The sequence below is a fragment of the Phyllostomus discolor genome, chromosome 1, assembly GCF_004126475.2.
Source record: "Phyllostomus discolor isolate MPI-MPIP mPhyDis1 chromosome 1, mPhyDis1.pri.v3, whole genome shotgun sequence".
NCBI lineage: Eukaryota > Metazoa > Chordata > Mammalia > Chiroptera > Phyllostomidae > Phyllostomus > Phyllostomus discolor.
The window spans coordinates 161,057,031-161,075,734 of record NC_040903.2 but is presented as its reverse complement, the minus strand read 5'-3'; the positions used below and the strand labels follow the sequence as shown (position 1 = coordinate 161,075,734).

Sequence of the window (18,704 nt, the reverse complement as noted above, 5' to 3'; positions counted from 1 at the left end):
TGAAGATAACTTTTCATTGAATAGACTGTTTTCTTTTTTGTTTCATTTGTAAAGACCCAAATGGATTGAGAAAACCGTTTAAAAACATCATCCAGTGAATCCAGTGAACATAAATACATAAGGGACTGAGGAAGTGTGCCTCCCCCGCCCCCCCCCCCCCCCCCCCCCCCCGCCCCCGCCCCCCACACCTCATTTCCATTCCCAAATTTGACCTCACCAAAACAAAGTTACCAACTGGAGCATACCTTTCAGACCTTTCTTTAAATATATTTATTTAACTTTTACCTTATGTATTTTGTTTATGAAAGTATTTTTTATTATAAATGTAATACTCACATGTTTCAAAGCTGCATTTTATTTCTTTTATTATAATGACACAGAAAGTGGGGGAAAATCTGTCATAGACAAACTGTCTAATTTTCTTCCTCCAAGGTTTCAGACAGGGTGTTTAATATCTTTAAAATTCACTCATCGCATAATTTTATGGGATTAATTTATGTACTGTGGAGGGACTCAGTTAACTTGTTAATTTAACGGATGCTTAGTTTGAAAGAGAAGTCATTATAAATAGTCTCCCTACTATTTAGTAATATAATATTTGAATCTGATTGTTACAGTTATATTGGGATTTCATATTGTATTGGCACTTGAAGAAAGACATTTGCTGATAGATATTAAAATTCAGCAAATTAGATCATTCATCCCTTTATCACAGTTTATCTTGAAACTTGAATGAATTTCTTCTATCTCTAGTTTTTATAGGCAGAATGTTAAAGATGTGAGTTTTTTAAAAAAAAACTGGAAAGTGAAGTCAAATGCTTTTAACATCAATTTTTAAATTATGCTTTTGAGAGTGCTCACCATAGAAACTGAATCTTACAGCTCTCTTTACTCAACTGTTTTACAACAGCCGAGTATTGCATATCTTTTCATCGTTGGAATTAGATGGCTGTCTACTAATTAGCCACTTCCCAAGAGGCTTTTGTCCTGTTAGTAGAGCTTTTCAGGGCTTCTCGGCCACCTGCTGCTGCCTCTGCTGTTCTCACCACCTGGGCACAGTGCATCTGGCTCTTCAGATTCCCTGGGGAAGGTCTGATTATCAAGCACCCAAGGTTTGGTTTCTGGTAGAACAGGGTTCTGAGATTGAAGTCCACCCTGTGATAACATAGTACAGTGATTGTGCCATTATTATGGCTGGCTGTGCTTCCATAAAGAAGTTTTTAAATTCTGATATATGTGTATTTAAATCCAAGACCTTTGTAGAAAAAAATAAAGCCTTCTAATATAAATCTTGCAATTGTCTATTCCCCTTTCCCCAAGGGAAATGATAAACATAATTTGTGTGGAATTTAAGACATTCATTTGTTGAATGTTGAAATTAGGAACTTCTTTGACTTCTACAGTCAGAAGCCCAAGGCAGCTTGGGCTTGGCACCTTGTTTTTAAGCCAGTGTGACACTGACGCTGGCTTTCTGTCTCAGTTGCAGCAGCTACTCACAGACCTGCCTCATGACATGCTGGATGACGACCTGTCCTCCCCGGAGCTCCACTATTCAGACTGCAGTGAGGATGACACAGAGGGAGGGTAAGGGCGTGAAATCACTTCATTTGTGTATTACAGTTCCGTAAGTGTCTGTCTCTTGATTCTGTGCAGGTAATAATAATGTATGTGATTATAAAATTCTGGACTACTTCTTAAACTTGTAGGCCAAGGTTGGAGGGAAAACATGTTAAAATCATAGGGTTCTTTGTGATATCTATGTCCAAATGAATGATAGGCTCTAAATCCAAAGTATTGATTTTCCTCAAGACCTCATCGTTCTGAGCAATTGGAGATGAACTGGAATGACCATCAGGTGCTGCCTAAACCTAAAAGTGTAAATGTGAGTATCTGGTGTGACAGTGGTTTTGGTGAGGGTGGGACTAGGTCTTAGTGTTTTTGTCCTTACTCTTGTTATCTGATAGGACTATAATGAGATTCGGGATGGATATACCGGAGAGGAAATTGGCAATGGCTGGGAAGAGAGTCAAAGTAAGACTGGAGACCAGCATCCTGGATATCATCCTGAAGGAGGTGAAGATGAGGGCAGAAGTGGCTATAGCCCTCCGAGTAAATACGAGCAGACTGATTTATATCACCTTCCTGAAAACTTTAGGCCTTACACCAAAGGTCAGAAGCAGGAATTTAATAACCAACCAGCCAATGTAATTAAATTTACAGATCCTCAAAGGAATCATTTTCAGGTATTATAAGAACTTGACTTTCAAGGAGTTGCTTATTTGTGCCCACACATCTGCGTGTATTTAAGAAATGTATATAAGTGCAATAGTAAGATTTATTTTAAGTATAAAAATTTCTGAATGCATTTGTTGAGGCTCATGCTGAATTAGTCATTTTGTTTTCTGTTTACAATCTAATGAAAGCATGATCGTAAGTCAGAATTTTAAAATAGAGGCTTTATGGAGACAGTTAATTAAACACTAAAAATTAAGTTTGTTGAATAACCATTCTCATATACTGTTGCTTCTGGCTTCTACTACTTCACTATGCTTCAGTGAGAAGCTATGTTCAGTTATCTTGATATAGTTGCAAAGCAGTAAATCTATGTAGATGACTAATTACTGTGACTTTCTAGCTCACCAAATAACAAATGTAACAAATTTTAGGTCAAAGACTTAAAAATTGATATCTGTTTTATGATGATAGACCAGTAGACAGGATGAATGCTAAGGAAAGAAACACTTTTTTTTTTTAAACCCTTGCATAGTTTAATGAAGTAAGACCTTAGGATACAGTTAGCTGTTTCTTAGACTTCCTTAATGACAATGAATCCTCGTTTTGCCAGTAGCTGGCGAATTCTGTGTCACCCACTGACAGGATGATTTTTTTCCTTTTAAGGTAGTTGTTTTCTTTTCTATCTCTGTAAATAGTATTCATTCCACAGAAGGTAGTGAATATTTATTACATATGAACATGTAATGCATGCTCTTGTTACTGCATATGTGTCCTTGATATTTCCAAGCTGTTGGCATCATCTAAGTCATTCTAAGTATTTCTCTACAGTCTTACTGGTGTTCTGGAGTGTTAGTTATGGAGTTGGCCGGTTGTATGCTGAAGAGTGCAGTTAAGATATGTGAAGTTATATTTTGCAGACTTTCAATTAACAGTGTTAAATAACAGTAAGTTATTTTAAAGCAAAGACGTATGTTTAAAATTTATCATTGTACCACAGTTAACTTCCTTAAGTTCCTAAGGTATCTAATTCAGAAAATTTTGGGGGAAAAGGGCAAATCCTAATTGTCAGTTTCATTTACCGTCTTATCACAGCAATTTGGTGCATCGCAAGGCCCCGGGTGTCAAGGGCTGGAACCGTACACAGTGACATACAAGCCATATCACGCTCCTGCTCAGAACAGTGACTCGCCCGCCCAGGAGATCGCAGGGGGTGACACATTTGAAGGCCTGCAACAGCAGTTTTTAGGAGCTAATGAAAGTATGTATCAGGTTTATGTTTATTTCCTAACAACATGATTGGAGAATTTGAAACATTTTAAGCATGTTCAAGAATTACTACTTTGCTAAGTATGGTAATTGAATTGTGGTTGGTTTTTTAAAAGAGCCCTATTGTTAGAGATACATCCTGAAGTATTTATGAGTAAACTGATAGGAAGTCTAGGATTTACTTCAGGTGATGCGGTGTCAGGGGTGATGCTGGGTGGCGAGACAGGTGAAGCAAGACTCTGGATGTGAGTTCATAGTTGTTGACTCTGGGCGATGAGTTCGTGAAATCCACTGTGCTCTTTTCTCTGCCTTCTTATGTGTTTGAAGTTTTCCATAATAAAAAACTAAAATAGAATTTTCTGAACTGTACATTTGAATCATTGTAGTTGGTTAAGACTTTTCATCAGCTTTGTGTTTTTCTAACTGAAGTCGAATTTGGGAAATGAAATGTACTTGTCCCTTCAGTCCTAGATTTTTTGTTATATAGAAATGTAATTTAGTAAATGAGCATTAGCACCTTAATTTTTTTCTTTGACTTTTAGAGTTTTAGTATAATAATTAGACAACGCTGACATAAATTACTTAATGGTCAGAATTTAAATTAGACTCCTATCTCAGGTTTAGTCATGTGGCACTTACCAAAAAAGTTTTTTGGATTGTATATGTATAAATATGAGAATGAGAAAAGTGCTACTAGAGCATTTTGAGGAGATAAAACACCCAGAACTAAAAATCAGAACTTGTACTCTGACCTGAAGTAGAGCTTTCATAGATCCAACTTTCATTGTCAGATTCTCTGGCACGTGAAATAACTTCTAGTTATCATGCATGTCGAAGAAACAGTGTGATTCTACAGTGTAACAGCAAGTTTTTTGTTAATTTGACATTTGAGAGGCAGGGGATCTCTCTCTCCCTTCTTCTCTCTCTAAAACAATGAAAAAAATGTCCTTGGGTGACGGAAAAAAAAAAGCAGCAGCAAGGGGAAAGTCATATTGGACATTCTAGGTTTTTCAGAGCCTGCGCCAAAGAGAAAACTGGGCTTCATGCTCTAACTTCATAGCACGGGTCCCGTCTTGCGTTGGGCTGCAGACTCACATGCCCTCGAGCGAGTCAAAGCAAATGCGGGGGTGGCCCCTCTTTGATGGTAAGTCACTGTGGACTGAAGGGATGAGGAAGTGGGCAGTGCGTGTGTCAGAGCTGGTGTTAGGCTGTGTGAGGAAGCACCGCAGCCGTGGCCCGGGGCCTGGGTGTTTTCTCTCTCAGTTCCCGTGTTCTGTTGGTTGCTCTGCCTGTATAACCTTTTATCACTCTCTTAATCTGCATTTTATTAAGTTGATTTATTTTCTGTTTAAGTCAGGTACACATTTGCCTGCATTTGACATTTGGAAGGTCATTAAATAATGTAATGGTAGTGCCAGATTTAGTGATTACAGCTTCCTAGCAACAGTAGTTTAAAAAGATGACTTTGAAGAGAGGCGTGGCATGTACCCAGGTTTATTCCTGGGCTGGTCCTGTTCCAGGGCCCGAGAGTTTTACTTGTAACAAAGTTTTCAGTCTTCAGTTTTTTTTTTGGTTTTAACCACATCTCTTTTTTTTTAAAAAAGAGGCTTGCTTTGTTTGCTAGCAAGTAGGAGCGCTGTTCTAGTAGAAAATGAGTAATTGTCATTGTGTAGTTGAACCATTATCCCTCTCCTATGAATCATTTTCTGTTTTTCCCCCCAGTCATTTTTAACTGGTCCTTAAAATGACTTTAATCATTTCTGAAAGAAGATCTCAAAATCCTTTATTAATCTATTTATTCAATAGTTAAGTGCCAACATAAATATGAATATAATGTAATGCTCACTCCTGTTTATAAAATATTTTGTGGAGATTATCTAGAAATTTTCTTTAAAAATGATTTTGGAGAAGCTGATGTACTTATTTTTCAATTTTATGAGAGCACAGAACTCTATTCCGCTGTAATCGGTGTCAGCGTAGGACATGTCCAAACCCGTAGGGAATTTTTGTGAGTTTATTTGAGCCAAACTGATGACATGTGCCAGGAAGCATATGTTGTGACGTGCTCCAGAGAAGGGCAGTTTTGCAGCTTATTTCATACACTAGAACCAAAGGAGAAGACATAAGGAATGTGCATGAAATCCATTGGTGGTAGGTTAAGGGGATGGGAGAACACATAACAGGAAAGTCTCTAAGATTGGATACAAAGCGAAATGGAGAAACATAGGCTTGCTCCACAGTGGTGGGTGCAGGGGAGCAGCTGATGATTGACACAGCACACACAGACGGTATGTGGGGAGCAGAGAGCAGTGAGGGCTTCTGTGGTCTTGTGCTCTGGTGCCTGTGGCTGAGCCTTCCAGGGGAAGGAAAAGAAAATTACTCCGACATTTCAAGGGAATGTTGTCCTAGATGCATAAGAAAAATGGACAGGGCTCACTTAACGTAAAGACTGACTTTTGCTAATGATGCTATAGGCCTGGGACACGACTACCTGCTATGACCTGCCCAGGTAGGAATTGCAATCACAACATCCTGTGTGGTTCCTTTTGGTCACGGAGCTTGTCAGGCCTGCCGTGTGCTCCCCTGAGGTTTATTGCACAGCTCCAGTTTCGTTCACATTGGTATACATTTATTTTCAGTTAGCCAAAATGGTTTATACTCTAAACCAGTGACTTTTCAAACTTTTTTGGCAGTGACCACAGTGAGAACATTGAGAACACAGTGGCTACATTGAGATGCTGTCTATAGTATTAACATATATATAAGTATATATTAAAAAAACAAGTTTCATAAACTACGACTCATTTGTACTACGTGGTGCACTCTGATATATTCTATTATATTCTTTTTTGTTTTTATTTTTTTATTTAAGGAACACTATTCACACTCCACTGACTCCTTTTCATGGTATTCCATTGAGTTGTATCCACAGTTTGAAAAACATTGCCCTAAATAACCACAAACTTATATTTTGGTATTATTTTATCTAATAATTGTTTTTAATTCCAAATCAGATTCTGCAGAAAATATGCAGATTATTCAACTTCAGGTGCTTAACAAGGCAAAAGAGAGACAACTAGACAATTTGGTTGAAAAGTTAAACGAAAGCGAGCGTCAAATCAGATATCTGAACCACCAGCTCCTGATAATCAAAGGTAAGATGACAGCTGCTGTTTCTGAGGTGTGCTAGAGATAGGTATCCTGTTGTCAGAACCGTAGTTTAAAAATGAAGCTTAGAGTTGATGTACTTGTTCAGAGGAATCATAGTGAGTCAGCTAGAAGGAAACCAAACCCAGGATTTTTGACACCTTTCCTGTGGGACTACGTCTCTCCAGGACATACTACTTTGAGGTCCTTACTTTCTCCTTTTCTTTCTTCTTCTTTCTGTTAGGCTTTTAGAATAAATGCACATAATTTAACTGTGCTGATAGCATCCTGTCGTAAAAAGTTGTTGATTAATTTATTTTGGATGAAGTATTACAATTCCCAGAGAGACTTGAGTTTAGTTTGCAAGACCTTTTCTGAGTCTACAGATTAGCATAATGTTTTAATCCAAGTAAGAGTTAGTGATCCGGAACTCCTTTAGGGTTGCCAAGGAGAAAATGGAGCCATACATGGGAGAAGCACACAGAGAAAGTACAGATTCAAATGATATTTGCTGGCTCTTCGTGCTTTTTGTAGTTTTATTCAATGCTGAACTTTCACTTATAGACTGAACTCCAGCTCACTTCAGACTTAATTGATAGGGATAAAAGCTCTCTTTCTGTAATGCTCATAAAATGTATTTCAAGAGAAGAAGAACTTGTGGGTTATCATGTAAAAAGTATGCGAGAGGAATTTAAGCTTAAGTGAATTTAAGAGTTCACTGCAAGTAGGTATAAAAGTAGTTACTCCTCAGATTTCTTTTTTGATTAGGGATTGTCACATATCTGTAGCTTCTCAAGTAAACAGATGCCGAAATCACTGTTTGGAAGTCTTTGGTCCCCAAAGGGATACAGTGAGATTTTTGAAGGCCGTGGTCCTGGTTCTCAAAATTTCTTTTGTGGCACTCGTGCATTCTTTTTTGGATCTTTTCAATTTTTCTCTAAATCAACTAAAATTCATTATCTGAATTAAATTGAATGAATCAACAATTATATGTAGATATAGATCTGATAGAGACTATGACAATTGGGGTTCCTTTACATTGACAAATTATTTATATGCACATTTTTAATGTTCCAGATGAGAAGGATGGTTTGACCCTCAGCCTTCGAGAATCACAGAAACTCTTTCAGAATGGAAAAGAAAGAGAGATACAACTTGAAGCACAAATAAAAGTATTGGAGACCCAAATACAAGCATTAAAAGTCAACGAAGAACAGGTAAATTTTAAAAAAACTTCTTACCTGAGGATATATTTATTTTTGGAGAGAGAGGAAGGGAGGGAGGGAGAGAGGGGAGTGAGAGAGAGAGGAACATTGATCGGTCACCCCCCACCACATGCATCCGGACCGGGGATAGAACCCGGAACCTAGGTACGTGACATGATTGAGGATAGAACCCGCAACCTTTTGGTGTATGGGATAATGCTTCAAATAACTGAGCCACCTGGCCTGGGTAGTAAATATTTTATCTTAATTACTTATGCTAAAAAATTACTTACTTTTTTACCATAAATGAAAAGTTTAGGACTTCCAGCCAAAGTGGAGGCATAGATAGATACACTTTGCCTCCTCGCACAGCCAAAAGAAGGACAACAACAAGTTTAAAACCAAAAAATAACCAGAACTGCCGGAAAATCGAACTGTGTGGTAACCAAGGAGTTAAAGAGGAAATAGTCATCCAGGCTGGTAGGAGGGGTGGAGATGGGCAGCCCGGGTGAAGCCACGGCTGCAGACCATATGGTCCCACATTTCTGTGCGGATAAAATGGGGAGCAAGGCCAACTGTACAACCCAGGGTTCCAGTGCAGGAAACTAAAGCGCCAAAACCTCTGGCTGAAAAAATGTAGGGGTTGTGACAGTGGGAGAAACTCCCAGCCTCAGAGGAGAGTTCATGGGAGAGACCCACAGGGTCCTAGAACATGCACAAACCCACCCACCCAGGAATCAGCACCAGAAGGGCCCAATTTGCTTGTGGGTAGCAGGGAAAGTGACTGAAAGCCAACTGAGAGCTGAGCAAGCAGCATTGCTCCCTCTAGGACCCCTCCCGCATATACAGTGCCACCACGCAGCCACATGGGTGGCCCCACCCTGGTGAATACCTTAGGCTCTGCCCCTTACTACCCTTACTACTCAACAGGTACACCAAGACAAAGAAATATGGCCCAAATGAAAGAACAGATCAAATCTTCAAAAATAGAACTAAGTGATGAAGAGATAGCCAACCTATCAGATGCAGAGTTCAAAACACTGGTAATCAGGATGCTCACAGAAATGGTTGAATACGGTCACAAAATAGAAGAAGTGAAGGTTACACAAAGTGAAGTAAAGGAAAATATGCAGGGAACCAACAGTGAAGGGAAGGAAACAGGGATCAAGTCAGCAGTTTAGAGCAGAAGGAAGAAATAATCAACCAACCAGAACTGAATGAAGAAACAATTCAAAAAGATGAGGAGAGGCTTAGGAACCTTTTGGACAACTATAATGTTCCAACATCTGAATCATCAGGGTGCCAGAAGAAGAGGAAGAGCAAGAAATTGAAAACTTATTTGAAAAAAAAACACAAAAGAGAACTTCCCCAATCTGTCAAAGGAAATAGACTTCCAGGATGTCCAGGAAGCTCAGAGAGTCCCAAAGAAGTTGGACCCAAGGAAGCACACACAAAGGCACATCATAATTACATTACCCAAGATTAAAGATAAGGAAAGAATCTTAAAAGCAGCAAGAGAAAAGGAAACAGTTACCTCTAAAGGAGTTCCAATAAGACTTTCTAGTTGATTTCTTAAAAGAAACCTTACAGGCAAGAAGGAGCTGGAAGGAAGTATTCAAAGTCATGAAAGGCAAGGACCTATATCTAAGATGACTCTGTCCAGCAAAGTTATCATTTAGAATGGGAGGGTAGATAAAATGCTTCCCAGATAAGGTCAAGTTAAAGGAGTTCATCATCACCCAGACCTTATTATATGAAATGTTAAAGGGACTTATCTAAGAAAAAGATCAAACATATGAACATTAAAATGACAACAAACTCACAACTGTCAACCACTGAACCTAAAAACAAAACAAACAAACTAAGCAAACAAGTAAAACAGGAACAGAATCACAAAAATGGAGATCACATGATGGGTTATGAGTGGGGAGTGGGGAGAATGTGGGAAAAGGTATAGGGACTAAAGCATAAATGGTTGGTACAGAATAGACAGGGGGAGGTCAAGAATAGTATAGGAAATGGAGAAGCCAAAGAACTTGTATGACCCATGGACATTAACTAAGGGGGCGAGTACTGGGGTGGGGGGCGGTGCAGGAGGGAGGGGAATAAAGGGGGGAAAATGAGACAGCTGTAATAGCATAATCAATCAAATATATTTAAAAATTTAAACAAAGGAAAGTTTAGTTAGTTCATGTTCGGTATGGTAGGACTAAATGTAGAAGAACTTTGAAGTTTATCCCTTTTCCCATCTTAAGCCTGCAGTTCTTTCCTTTACTTTGGAGGAAGTGTGCTCTCCTCCACCCAGTCATCTACACACCAGAAACCTGGAGGAGACCTCGGCTTCCCCGTTCCCCTTCATCCACCACGTTCTGCTGAGTCTCCTCATTGCTGCCCTTAAGTCCCTAATTGGGGTTTTATCATCTATTGCAAAAATCTCTTACTAGACTCTGTTCTTTTACTCTTCTCCAAAGTCTCTCTTATGGCCACATGAGTAATCTTTCGAAAATACAGTTCTGCTCATCCTTGCTTAAAGCTTCTCAGTGGCTGTGCTTTACCTGTGGGACGAGGTATGGCATCAAGAGGACCATCTGACCCTGCCTATCTCATTTCTTGCTCTCCTCACACTCAAGTCTGTTTGTTGTCTTTATGTACTTGAATGTGCACAAACCTTTCCATGGCACACTGCTATTTGATTAACAAGTCCCTGCTCATGGGTTTTTTTTCCCCCCCAAGTCTCCCCTGTTCTCCTCCCCAAACCAACACCAAGCAATTCTCAGACACCAGCCGGGCTTCAAAGAATTCATCAGTTCTTATACTGTCTGCACCAACCTCTGATGCCAGTTGTCATCAGAAGTTCTTACCTATACTTCTGACTGACTCGTTATAAATCAGAGGTTCCCTTGACCCCCTCCTGGGTCCCATTGATTTGCTGGAGGGGCTCATAGAGCCCAGAGATTTCACTTACTGTTTTACTTACTAGGTCAGCACTTTATTGTAAAAGGATATAACACAGGAACAGCCAGATGGCAGAGATGCGTAGGGCGAGGTGTGGGGAGAGGGTGTGGACTTTCATGCCCTCTCCAAGTGCCACTCTCCCTGCATCTCCACGAGTTCTCCAGCTCAGGCTCTCTGAACCCTGTCCTTTTGGTTTTCGTGGAGGCTCACTGAATAACATGGCTGATGAAATCTTTGACCACTGGTAATTAATTCAGCCTTTAGCCCCTCTCCTCTCCCTGGAGGTCAGGGGTTGAGACGGTAAATTCCAGTCCTCTAAGCACATGGTTGGTTCCATTGGCATCCAGCCTGCATCCTTAGGTGAAAAGTCAACCTGGGTAACATAACAAAAGACACATTTTATCTCTCTGAACACTTAGAAAATTAGGATGGAGACCAAATATATATTTCTTAGAAATCACAATATTGCAGTAGATTATTAGCATTTAAAATTTTTTGAAAACTGATAAAGCTATTAGATTTAAAAAATGTAGTATAAATAAAAGAATAAAAGAAACTAACAGAATCACTAAGTGTTCTGGTTTTCTGTTGTTGCTCTAACAATTACCAAAAACTTAGTGGTTTTAAAACAACATAAATTTATTATGTACAGTTCTGGATGTCAGAAGCTGGATACAGGGACCTCACTGGGTTAAAACGAAGGTGTCAGCAGGGCTGCACTGCTTTTTGGAGGCTCTGGGAGGGAATTCATTTTCTCACCTTTTCCAGCTTTGAGAGGCTGCATGCAAAGGGTTGGTGGCCGATTTCCATCCTCGGAGCCAGAAGTCACTGGCTCTGACTTTTCTAAAGCCTCAGTTTTCCTCATTTAAGCACCATTGTGGATACATGGGGCCTACCTGGGTAATCCAGGATAATCTCTTTAGTTTAAGGTCACCTGTTCAGCAACTTAAATTCAGTCCACAACCTTCAATTTTTCTCTTGCCATGTAATATAAGATATTTACAGGTTTCGGGGATTAGGATATGGACATCTTTGGGGAGCCAGTTTTTAGCTTACTGTGCCATTATTTTGCAACTGTTCAATTATACCTTTCAAAACTTTCTTCTTACTAAGTGACTGTTGACAGGTTTTATTAGTCTTTCAAGAAACAGTTGTCATTTTTCTGTGACCTGGCATTTGGGTTGCCCCCCACACTTGGCTCACAGAGCAATGCAAACAGCACTGGGACCAGTGTAGTAGCTGCACATCCCTGGTCTGGTACTCACATTGCCATCTCGGGTAACTACAGATTTTTTTTTCTCAGTGAATAATGTTTGCAGCAACCATGGGCCTCATGGGCCTGGGGAGCTCCCAGTTAGGGAAGTCTTAAGGAACTACAGCCACCATGGGGAGACCCTTTCTTCTCTGTCATTAAAGCATGGTTGATTTTTAAAGTACATAAAGAGAGCACAGAGTCAAAATACTGTAAACATGGATAATCCTGTGTCTTCCTACTAGATGATTAAGAAGTCCAGAACCACGGAAATGGCTCTGGAGAGCCTGAAGCAGCAGCTGCTGGACCTTCACCGGTCTGAGTCCCTCCAGCGAGCCAGGGAGCAGCACGAGAGCGTCGTGATGGGCCTCACCAAGAAGTACGAAGAGCAGGTGTCGTCCTTGCAGGAGAAATTGGATGCTACGGTGACTGCTCTTAAGGAACAGGTCAGGATGATTTCAAACGAGCAGCTATCATCATTAAGTAAGCTGGTTATTTCTTGTAACTGACATTTTGTGGTTCTCCATATAGAAATTTTGGATGTTTGCAGTAGGTTTTCGATTGTAAGTAAAACTTGAAAGGCAAAGATTTTTCTTTATGAATACACCCTGAATCAGGCGTAATTTTGGAAATCCCTCCTCTTGTAGTATGTTCTCATACTATTAGTTGTTTCCTTGTTGAATATTTTTACAAATTGCTGATATTGTCCCAGAATAAATCCAGACTGAAAGGAATGAGTGTTTTGGGAGATGGGATGAACTTGAGGTTGGTCTGGGAGCTTAACCACTGGAAAACCTTTCTTGGGTCTCCCAGCATTTGGTAAGAAACCTATCATTAAGGCTTGTCTAGAAATGGTTCTTGAGAGAAGTTCCTTTTGAGAATAGTATAATAAAATAGGGGAGGCAGTCTGATCTAAAATTGTTGAGGTTTGAAACTTGAGCATATTTCACAGTTTTTATTGTTTTTGCCCCACAGGGAATAAAATAGTGTAAGCTGACAGTGAGTCAGGGGGTGGGTTTGCTGTGCTCCAAAGCTTCAGGTAATCATTCTAACGAATAAGATTTCAGAGTGCAGTTTTCTTAATGTAATTTCAGAATTAACTTAACCCAAACAAATGGAAGAAGAAGAGTAAGATGTGAGGGTGTGGGAAATTCCACTACACTTAAATTCATCTTGATTTGTGTTCTTATTTCTTATTTATACAGCTGACTCTTAAGTTTTTCCATTATTTAGGTAGAGCTATATAAGATGTATTATTGGCAATAATGATTGTGTACTCTGTTATTTTATTTTTATGTGTACTTATATGAGTTTTTATTAGCTTTATTTTCCTAAAGTGTTTTTATTCTCTTTATATAGAAAATTATTGTGAATTTGCTCAGCATGGAATATATATAGGGCTGGGGAAAGGCAAAGGCCATGCCAAACTGTTGAAAGTGTACTTTACATAATATTTAAACAAATGAAATTTGAGATACAGTTTTACTGCCTTTGTCTATGTTTGGGTGATAGTGTTAAAGTTAGGCTTGGAGAATCGTCCTCCATGGATGACGAGAGGGTGGAGTCTGGTGGTTTTTCCATCCTGGGTTACTCGTGGGTCTCTCCATTCTTGGCTGACTTAGACACAATTACACGGAGGGCTGGGAGGAGGTCCTAGTGTACTCAGCACCCCCACTCCGCCCCTTCAGTAGAAGAAGCTAGACTAGAACACAGAACGAAGTCTTGATTGGGCTTCCGACCATAAACTGAAGGTGTCGATTAAGGTCTTTTTTCCACTTTTATATTCTGTGGTGGGTTTCTTGTCTTTTCTTTTGTTTTTAAACAGAGCCTAGCACTGATGTAGTCCTCCACATGTATTTGCATAACTGCTTTGCAGAGTGCTGGTTCTAAAGTGCTTGTAGTTTTTTCTTTCTGGAAGTGTTTCTAGCTGTGTCCCTTTGTGCTGTCCGTTTGCTATCATTTTCCTCAGTAGCATTTCGAGTGAAAGGTCAACCCATATTATATCAGAACTGAAACTGAGATTCCTGATTCTAGCCGTGCTGCCAGAATCAACCAGGAGCTAGGGAGATGTCTGCCTGTAATCTGAAAAATGCATGAGTGTGTTCTACACACAGAGGGTTGATTTAGATTTTCTTACATAACTGGTAACTATATATACACTCCACGTTTTACCCCTCTTTTTCTTTATAAAAGTTATTAAAGAGGGAGGTGTCAATTATTTCCCTTTGGGGTAAATGTTTTACCACGACACTCTATTCAGTAGATTACAAAGAAAAGTAAAACAAGTCTTGGAAAGGAGTAGTGAGGTAAAAGTAACTGGAGAATTCAGTAGATGAACTTGAATACGTTCGCCAGGGTCTAGGTTCCGAGCGACTCTCGTGGACACACACGACTCTGTAGCCATGGACTATGTGTTTTACATTCATAGTGTGAACAGAGCAGATGCTCACACAGGGTAGGTTTTCCTAGTTAGAAAATTCCCTGGCCTGGCATCTTCTAAGGCAGTTCATGGCTAGGCTCCAGGGAATTGATGAATCCTGTGAAACTGGATATGATTTTTGGAGGGGGTGTGTGTATATGCAATCTTTTTGAGATGACTTGAGCTTATTCAGATTTTTTAAGAAGTTCATACCTTCCCTTGCAGAAGGTTGACAATTACTGCTTTATGAAAAACACATTCTTGGTGGGAAAGGACTACAGTTGTAGACTGATTATTTTATTTCATGTGTGGAGCAAACCTCCATTGACCAACAGCTAAGCATGAGGATGTAAACAGGCTTATGTATATTTAATTATATTTTGACGGACAGAGTTCAACGCCAGGATTGCCTAGTTTAGCAACCCATGATACAGTTAGAGTTTTTTATTTTTTTATTTTGAATGTCTGTGTAGTATATTTTGAGAAGTATATGGCTTGTAAAATTAATTATGAATTTAGTGTTTTCCTTCAGCCAGCATCAGCTTTTCTGGATAGAAAGGATTGCACATACAACACATTATAACAGTTCTTTTTACTTTGGCTGAGTTTTAGGTTTCGCAGTGTGACGGAGAAGATGAGAACAAATGAGCCGCTTGGAGTTCATAGTGTTCCTTTGGTGACAGAACTTTCTAGTAGCAAATTGCCTTCTGTCTCTCTAATTCCCAGAGGTGTCGTGTTCTAAGATCTCTGGTTGTCACTCCAAACTGCGCCTCCTGTTTGTAGAAGTGTCGTGGGAAGATCTCTAATTTTCTCCTTGGTGGTATGAAACCTGTTTTCACTCTGGTCGTCTTGAAACCTGTAGCTTTTGTTGAAGTCATGGACTTGGGTTCCTATGTCAAGATCTTCACCTGATTTATTTCCTACCTTTCTTTTAATGTTATCATTAAAGGCTCAGCTGTAAACACATGGTGTTGGCTAAGGGACTCTCACAGACCTCTGTGTACGTGTGTGCCCTGGAGATCTGTTCACTTTTATCTGCTTCCGTGGATCCAGCTGTCATTCTTTTTTATTACCACACTTGTCTTTTTCAGTCTTAAAGGATGTCTGTCTGCATTTGTCTTGAATTGAGTGTTCTCATTTCTCAAGCTAATCATGGAAAAGATGGAACCATTCATTTTGTTTTATTTGTATGTATGTGTGTTTAAATTACAGTTTTATGAGTATAATCTGTTTTCTTGAACTTGTCAACAGAAAAAAACATGGTTTAATTGATTGCCGCACATTGTCAAATTATTGCCACGGCCTGCCTTTTGTTTACCATGTATTTCATATCTACCTTTTTTTAAAAATCAGTTTGCAGTCTCTTGTAAAATCTCTCATGACCTCCCCTAGCACATAACTGTTAGCTGTCTCCCCACCCCTTCCTGCACACCCGCTCACACTGTCATTATTAATATCAGCTCGTTCATTGTGTTTGCTGTGCTACTCTGGCGCTTTAGGACCATGCTTCTCACGCTGGCCCAGGAATCAGCAGCAGTGTGCCAAGAGGTTTACAGTGTTGAATAAACATGGACCAGTTTCCAGCAGCTTTATTTTGTTCAAAAATTCGGTAGAAAAAAATTAAAGCAAACATAGCTACATTATGAAGTAGAATACAAAATTCACACAAATTTTTAAGCTGAAACAGACTTCAGAATCTCTTTTCTTTGCCTAAGAACACTGTCACCATCCTTACTGTTCTTGGGGTTGGTGTCTTTAAGGCTTTACTGGGCTTTAGGTTGTCCTGTGGATCTGGTGCCAAACACTTTCTTTCTGCTTCAAAACCCTTTCTTGATATTCCTTTTCTACTTACTTTGTCAGGGTTTTCCAGGTAACTTTAACCAATTGTTAATACCTTAATTTACTCCGCTGCCCCTCTCATGCTCCTTTGGCCTGGAATCAGCCTGCGAAGCCTTTTGTAAGCGAGAGGTGATGATTTCTTCTACGTGGGCTTGGCCCTCTCGTGACTCACAGCTTCCCATGTGCATTTTTTTTGAAGAAACTTGAATATATTATTACATGCTCTGTATTTTCTGGGTATCCCCATACAGTTACACCCATGCCTGCGTGCATTCCCGTGCGCACACACATACTTAGTTTTCAGCATTTTTTTGTAGCCCGCACTATGTGTAAGGCACCACAGAGGCACCTGCAAGGAGGCTGTTAAGAGAAATGAGACATGTAAAAGGTAGAAAGGAAAACATGAGAGAAACAAATCAAGTTTAAAAGGTGTTCAGAAGAGGGAGAGGTTATTTTTGGCTGCTCAGAATAGAATGATCTTTTGGATGTTCAGAGTCAAGTGAGTTTGCGTGTGTTTATCTGTGTCCTCGCAGTCCTGGGAGACAGAGGCCACCCATGGCTCAGAGTCAGCGTGGTCTGCCTGCATATGTGTACGCACACTCACACCAGCAGTGTGAGCTGCAGGTAGGAATGCAATACATTTCCTTTGGCTTGAATAGGATGTAATTTTAGAACAGCAGCGTCTTGTAAATGTATCGCAGAAAGGAACTTTAGAAATCATGAAATTCAACCTTTATTTTGTAATTACAAGAGAAAAAAACAGACCGAGAAGTTGATGAGTTGCCCGAGATCTCGCGACTTTGTCCGCCTGACTCCCAGTCCCGTGCACTTCCCCAGTAGGAGAGGGGTGCTGCCATGTGGAGATTTCATATTTGATGTAAAACCCAATTATGTGTGATACTTGCTAGTTTGATGTTCAACAACTGGTCATGAAAATGACTCTTGAACACTCTTTCTGTTTAGGAAGACATTTGCTGTCATTTGGAAGATAAGGTGAAACAACTGGAAAGGAATCAGGAAGCAGCCAAACTAGAGAAGACTGAGACCATCAACAGACTGACGAGAAGCCTGGAGGAGAGTCAGAGGCAGTGTGCCAGCTTGTTGCACTCAGGTGGGCGTCTGGGTGCGCGACTGTGTCCTCAGGGAGGCCGGTATATGATGCAGAGAGAACACAGTAGGATCCTTGAATTATAAAAATCAAGAAAAAATAGCAAAATCATGAGTGACAATTTTTCAACATTGTTATGCATATATGTGTAAGGTATAGTGCACATTCATTAGATAATTTGGAAAATTCAGGCAAGCATAAAGTAGAAAATAAAAATAACTGATAATTCTGCTTGCCCTGGTTGGGTGGCTCGGTTGGTTGGAGCATCGTCTCGCACACCAAAAAAAAAGATGCAGGTTCGGTCCTCGGCCAGGGCTCATGCCTCGGTTGCGGTTTCGATCCCTGGTCAGGTGTGTACAAAAGCCAGCTGATTGATGTCTCTCTCACTCTCTGCCTCTCTGTCTCTCTCAAATCAATAAACATATCTGTGAGGGTTAAAAAAACCTTTAAAAAATTAAAATAACCAATAATTCTACTGCACAGATGTAACTATTGTTAGCATTTGAATGTATTTTAAGTGAAAGGAATGCACACGCACAGATAATTTCCTGCTTTTGAAAATATACCAAAGCTGAATGTTCAAAAATTGAATAATATACGTGATAAGGTAGAGTTTGTCTCTGAAAGCTAAAAATGATATGAAATCCCGTTATGTTTTTGGAATTGATCTTTGATCATATAGTTCCCTCATTTTGGGTAACTTCTGTAATTTTTTTCCCTCTCACAATGGAGTGGGCATCTACTTGGTCAATTGAAGCCAGTGAGTTACAGTTTTTGTCCTGCGTAAGCTTTCTCCTGTGGTCTCCATGGTGTTAGGTCTGAGAAAGTGTTTCTTACTAATTTCAGCAGTACTTTTATTTCCTATTCATTTTTATAAAATGATATTAGAATAGAAGACAATAAAATAACCAAATGTATACACAAACACGACCATACAGAAAACACGGCACTGTTTACTGGTGAGCAGCTCACACTGTGCAAATGGCTCGATGGATATTTACTCACTGGTTATGAAAGCCATGCTTTGGCATATTAAATCAGTTCTGACTGTTGGTACAGTGTAAGAGTGGGTTATTCAAAAGTCAAAAGTGCTAACATCAAAGACTGTCTAAATAGGTGTCTGTATGCTTCGCTGGGGGCAAAATTTGGACCACGTTCTACACAGGTGCCCCCTCCCTGTTTGGTTTTGTATTCCTTTGTTTCCCTTGCCATTAAAGGCTTTGAAAATAGATTTTCTTCAGTTGCATAATATGCCATCATTACTTTGCTTAAGCATTT

The 18,704-nt window shown here is 39.7% G+C and overlaps 1 protein-coding gene across 3 annotated transcripts in view; it reads left to right on the top strand.

Moving 5' to 3' along the window:
* The window catches only part of CEP152 (centrosomal protein 152), a 90,442-nt gene that overhangs the window by 15,702 nt on the left and 56,036 nt on the right, over positions 1–18,704 (top strand). For all 3 annotated transcript variants that reach the window (XM_036033283.1, XM_036033273.1, XM_028507513.2), the window contains exons 3-10: positions 1,481–1,584; positions 1,810–1,882; positions 1,965–2,243; positions 3,328–3,493; positions 6,516–6,656; positions 7,726–7,865; positions 12,306–12,506; positions 17,282–17,429. In XM_036033283.1, coding sequence (XP_035889176.1) covers positions 1,481–1,584; positions 1,810–1,882; positions 1,965–2,243; positions 3,328–3,493; positions 6,516–6,656; positions 7,726–7,865; positions 12,306–12,506; positions 17,282–17,429 — 1,252 coding nt within the window. The remainder of the gene's footprint in view (positions 1–1,480; positions 1,585–1,809; positions 1,883–1,964; positions 2,244–3,327; positions 3,494–6,515; positions 6,657–7,725; positions 7,866–12,305; positions 12,507–17,281; positions 17,430–18,704) is intronic.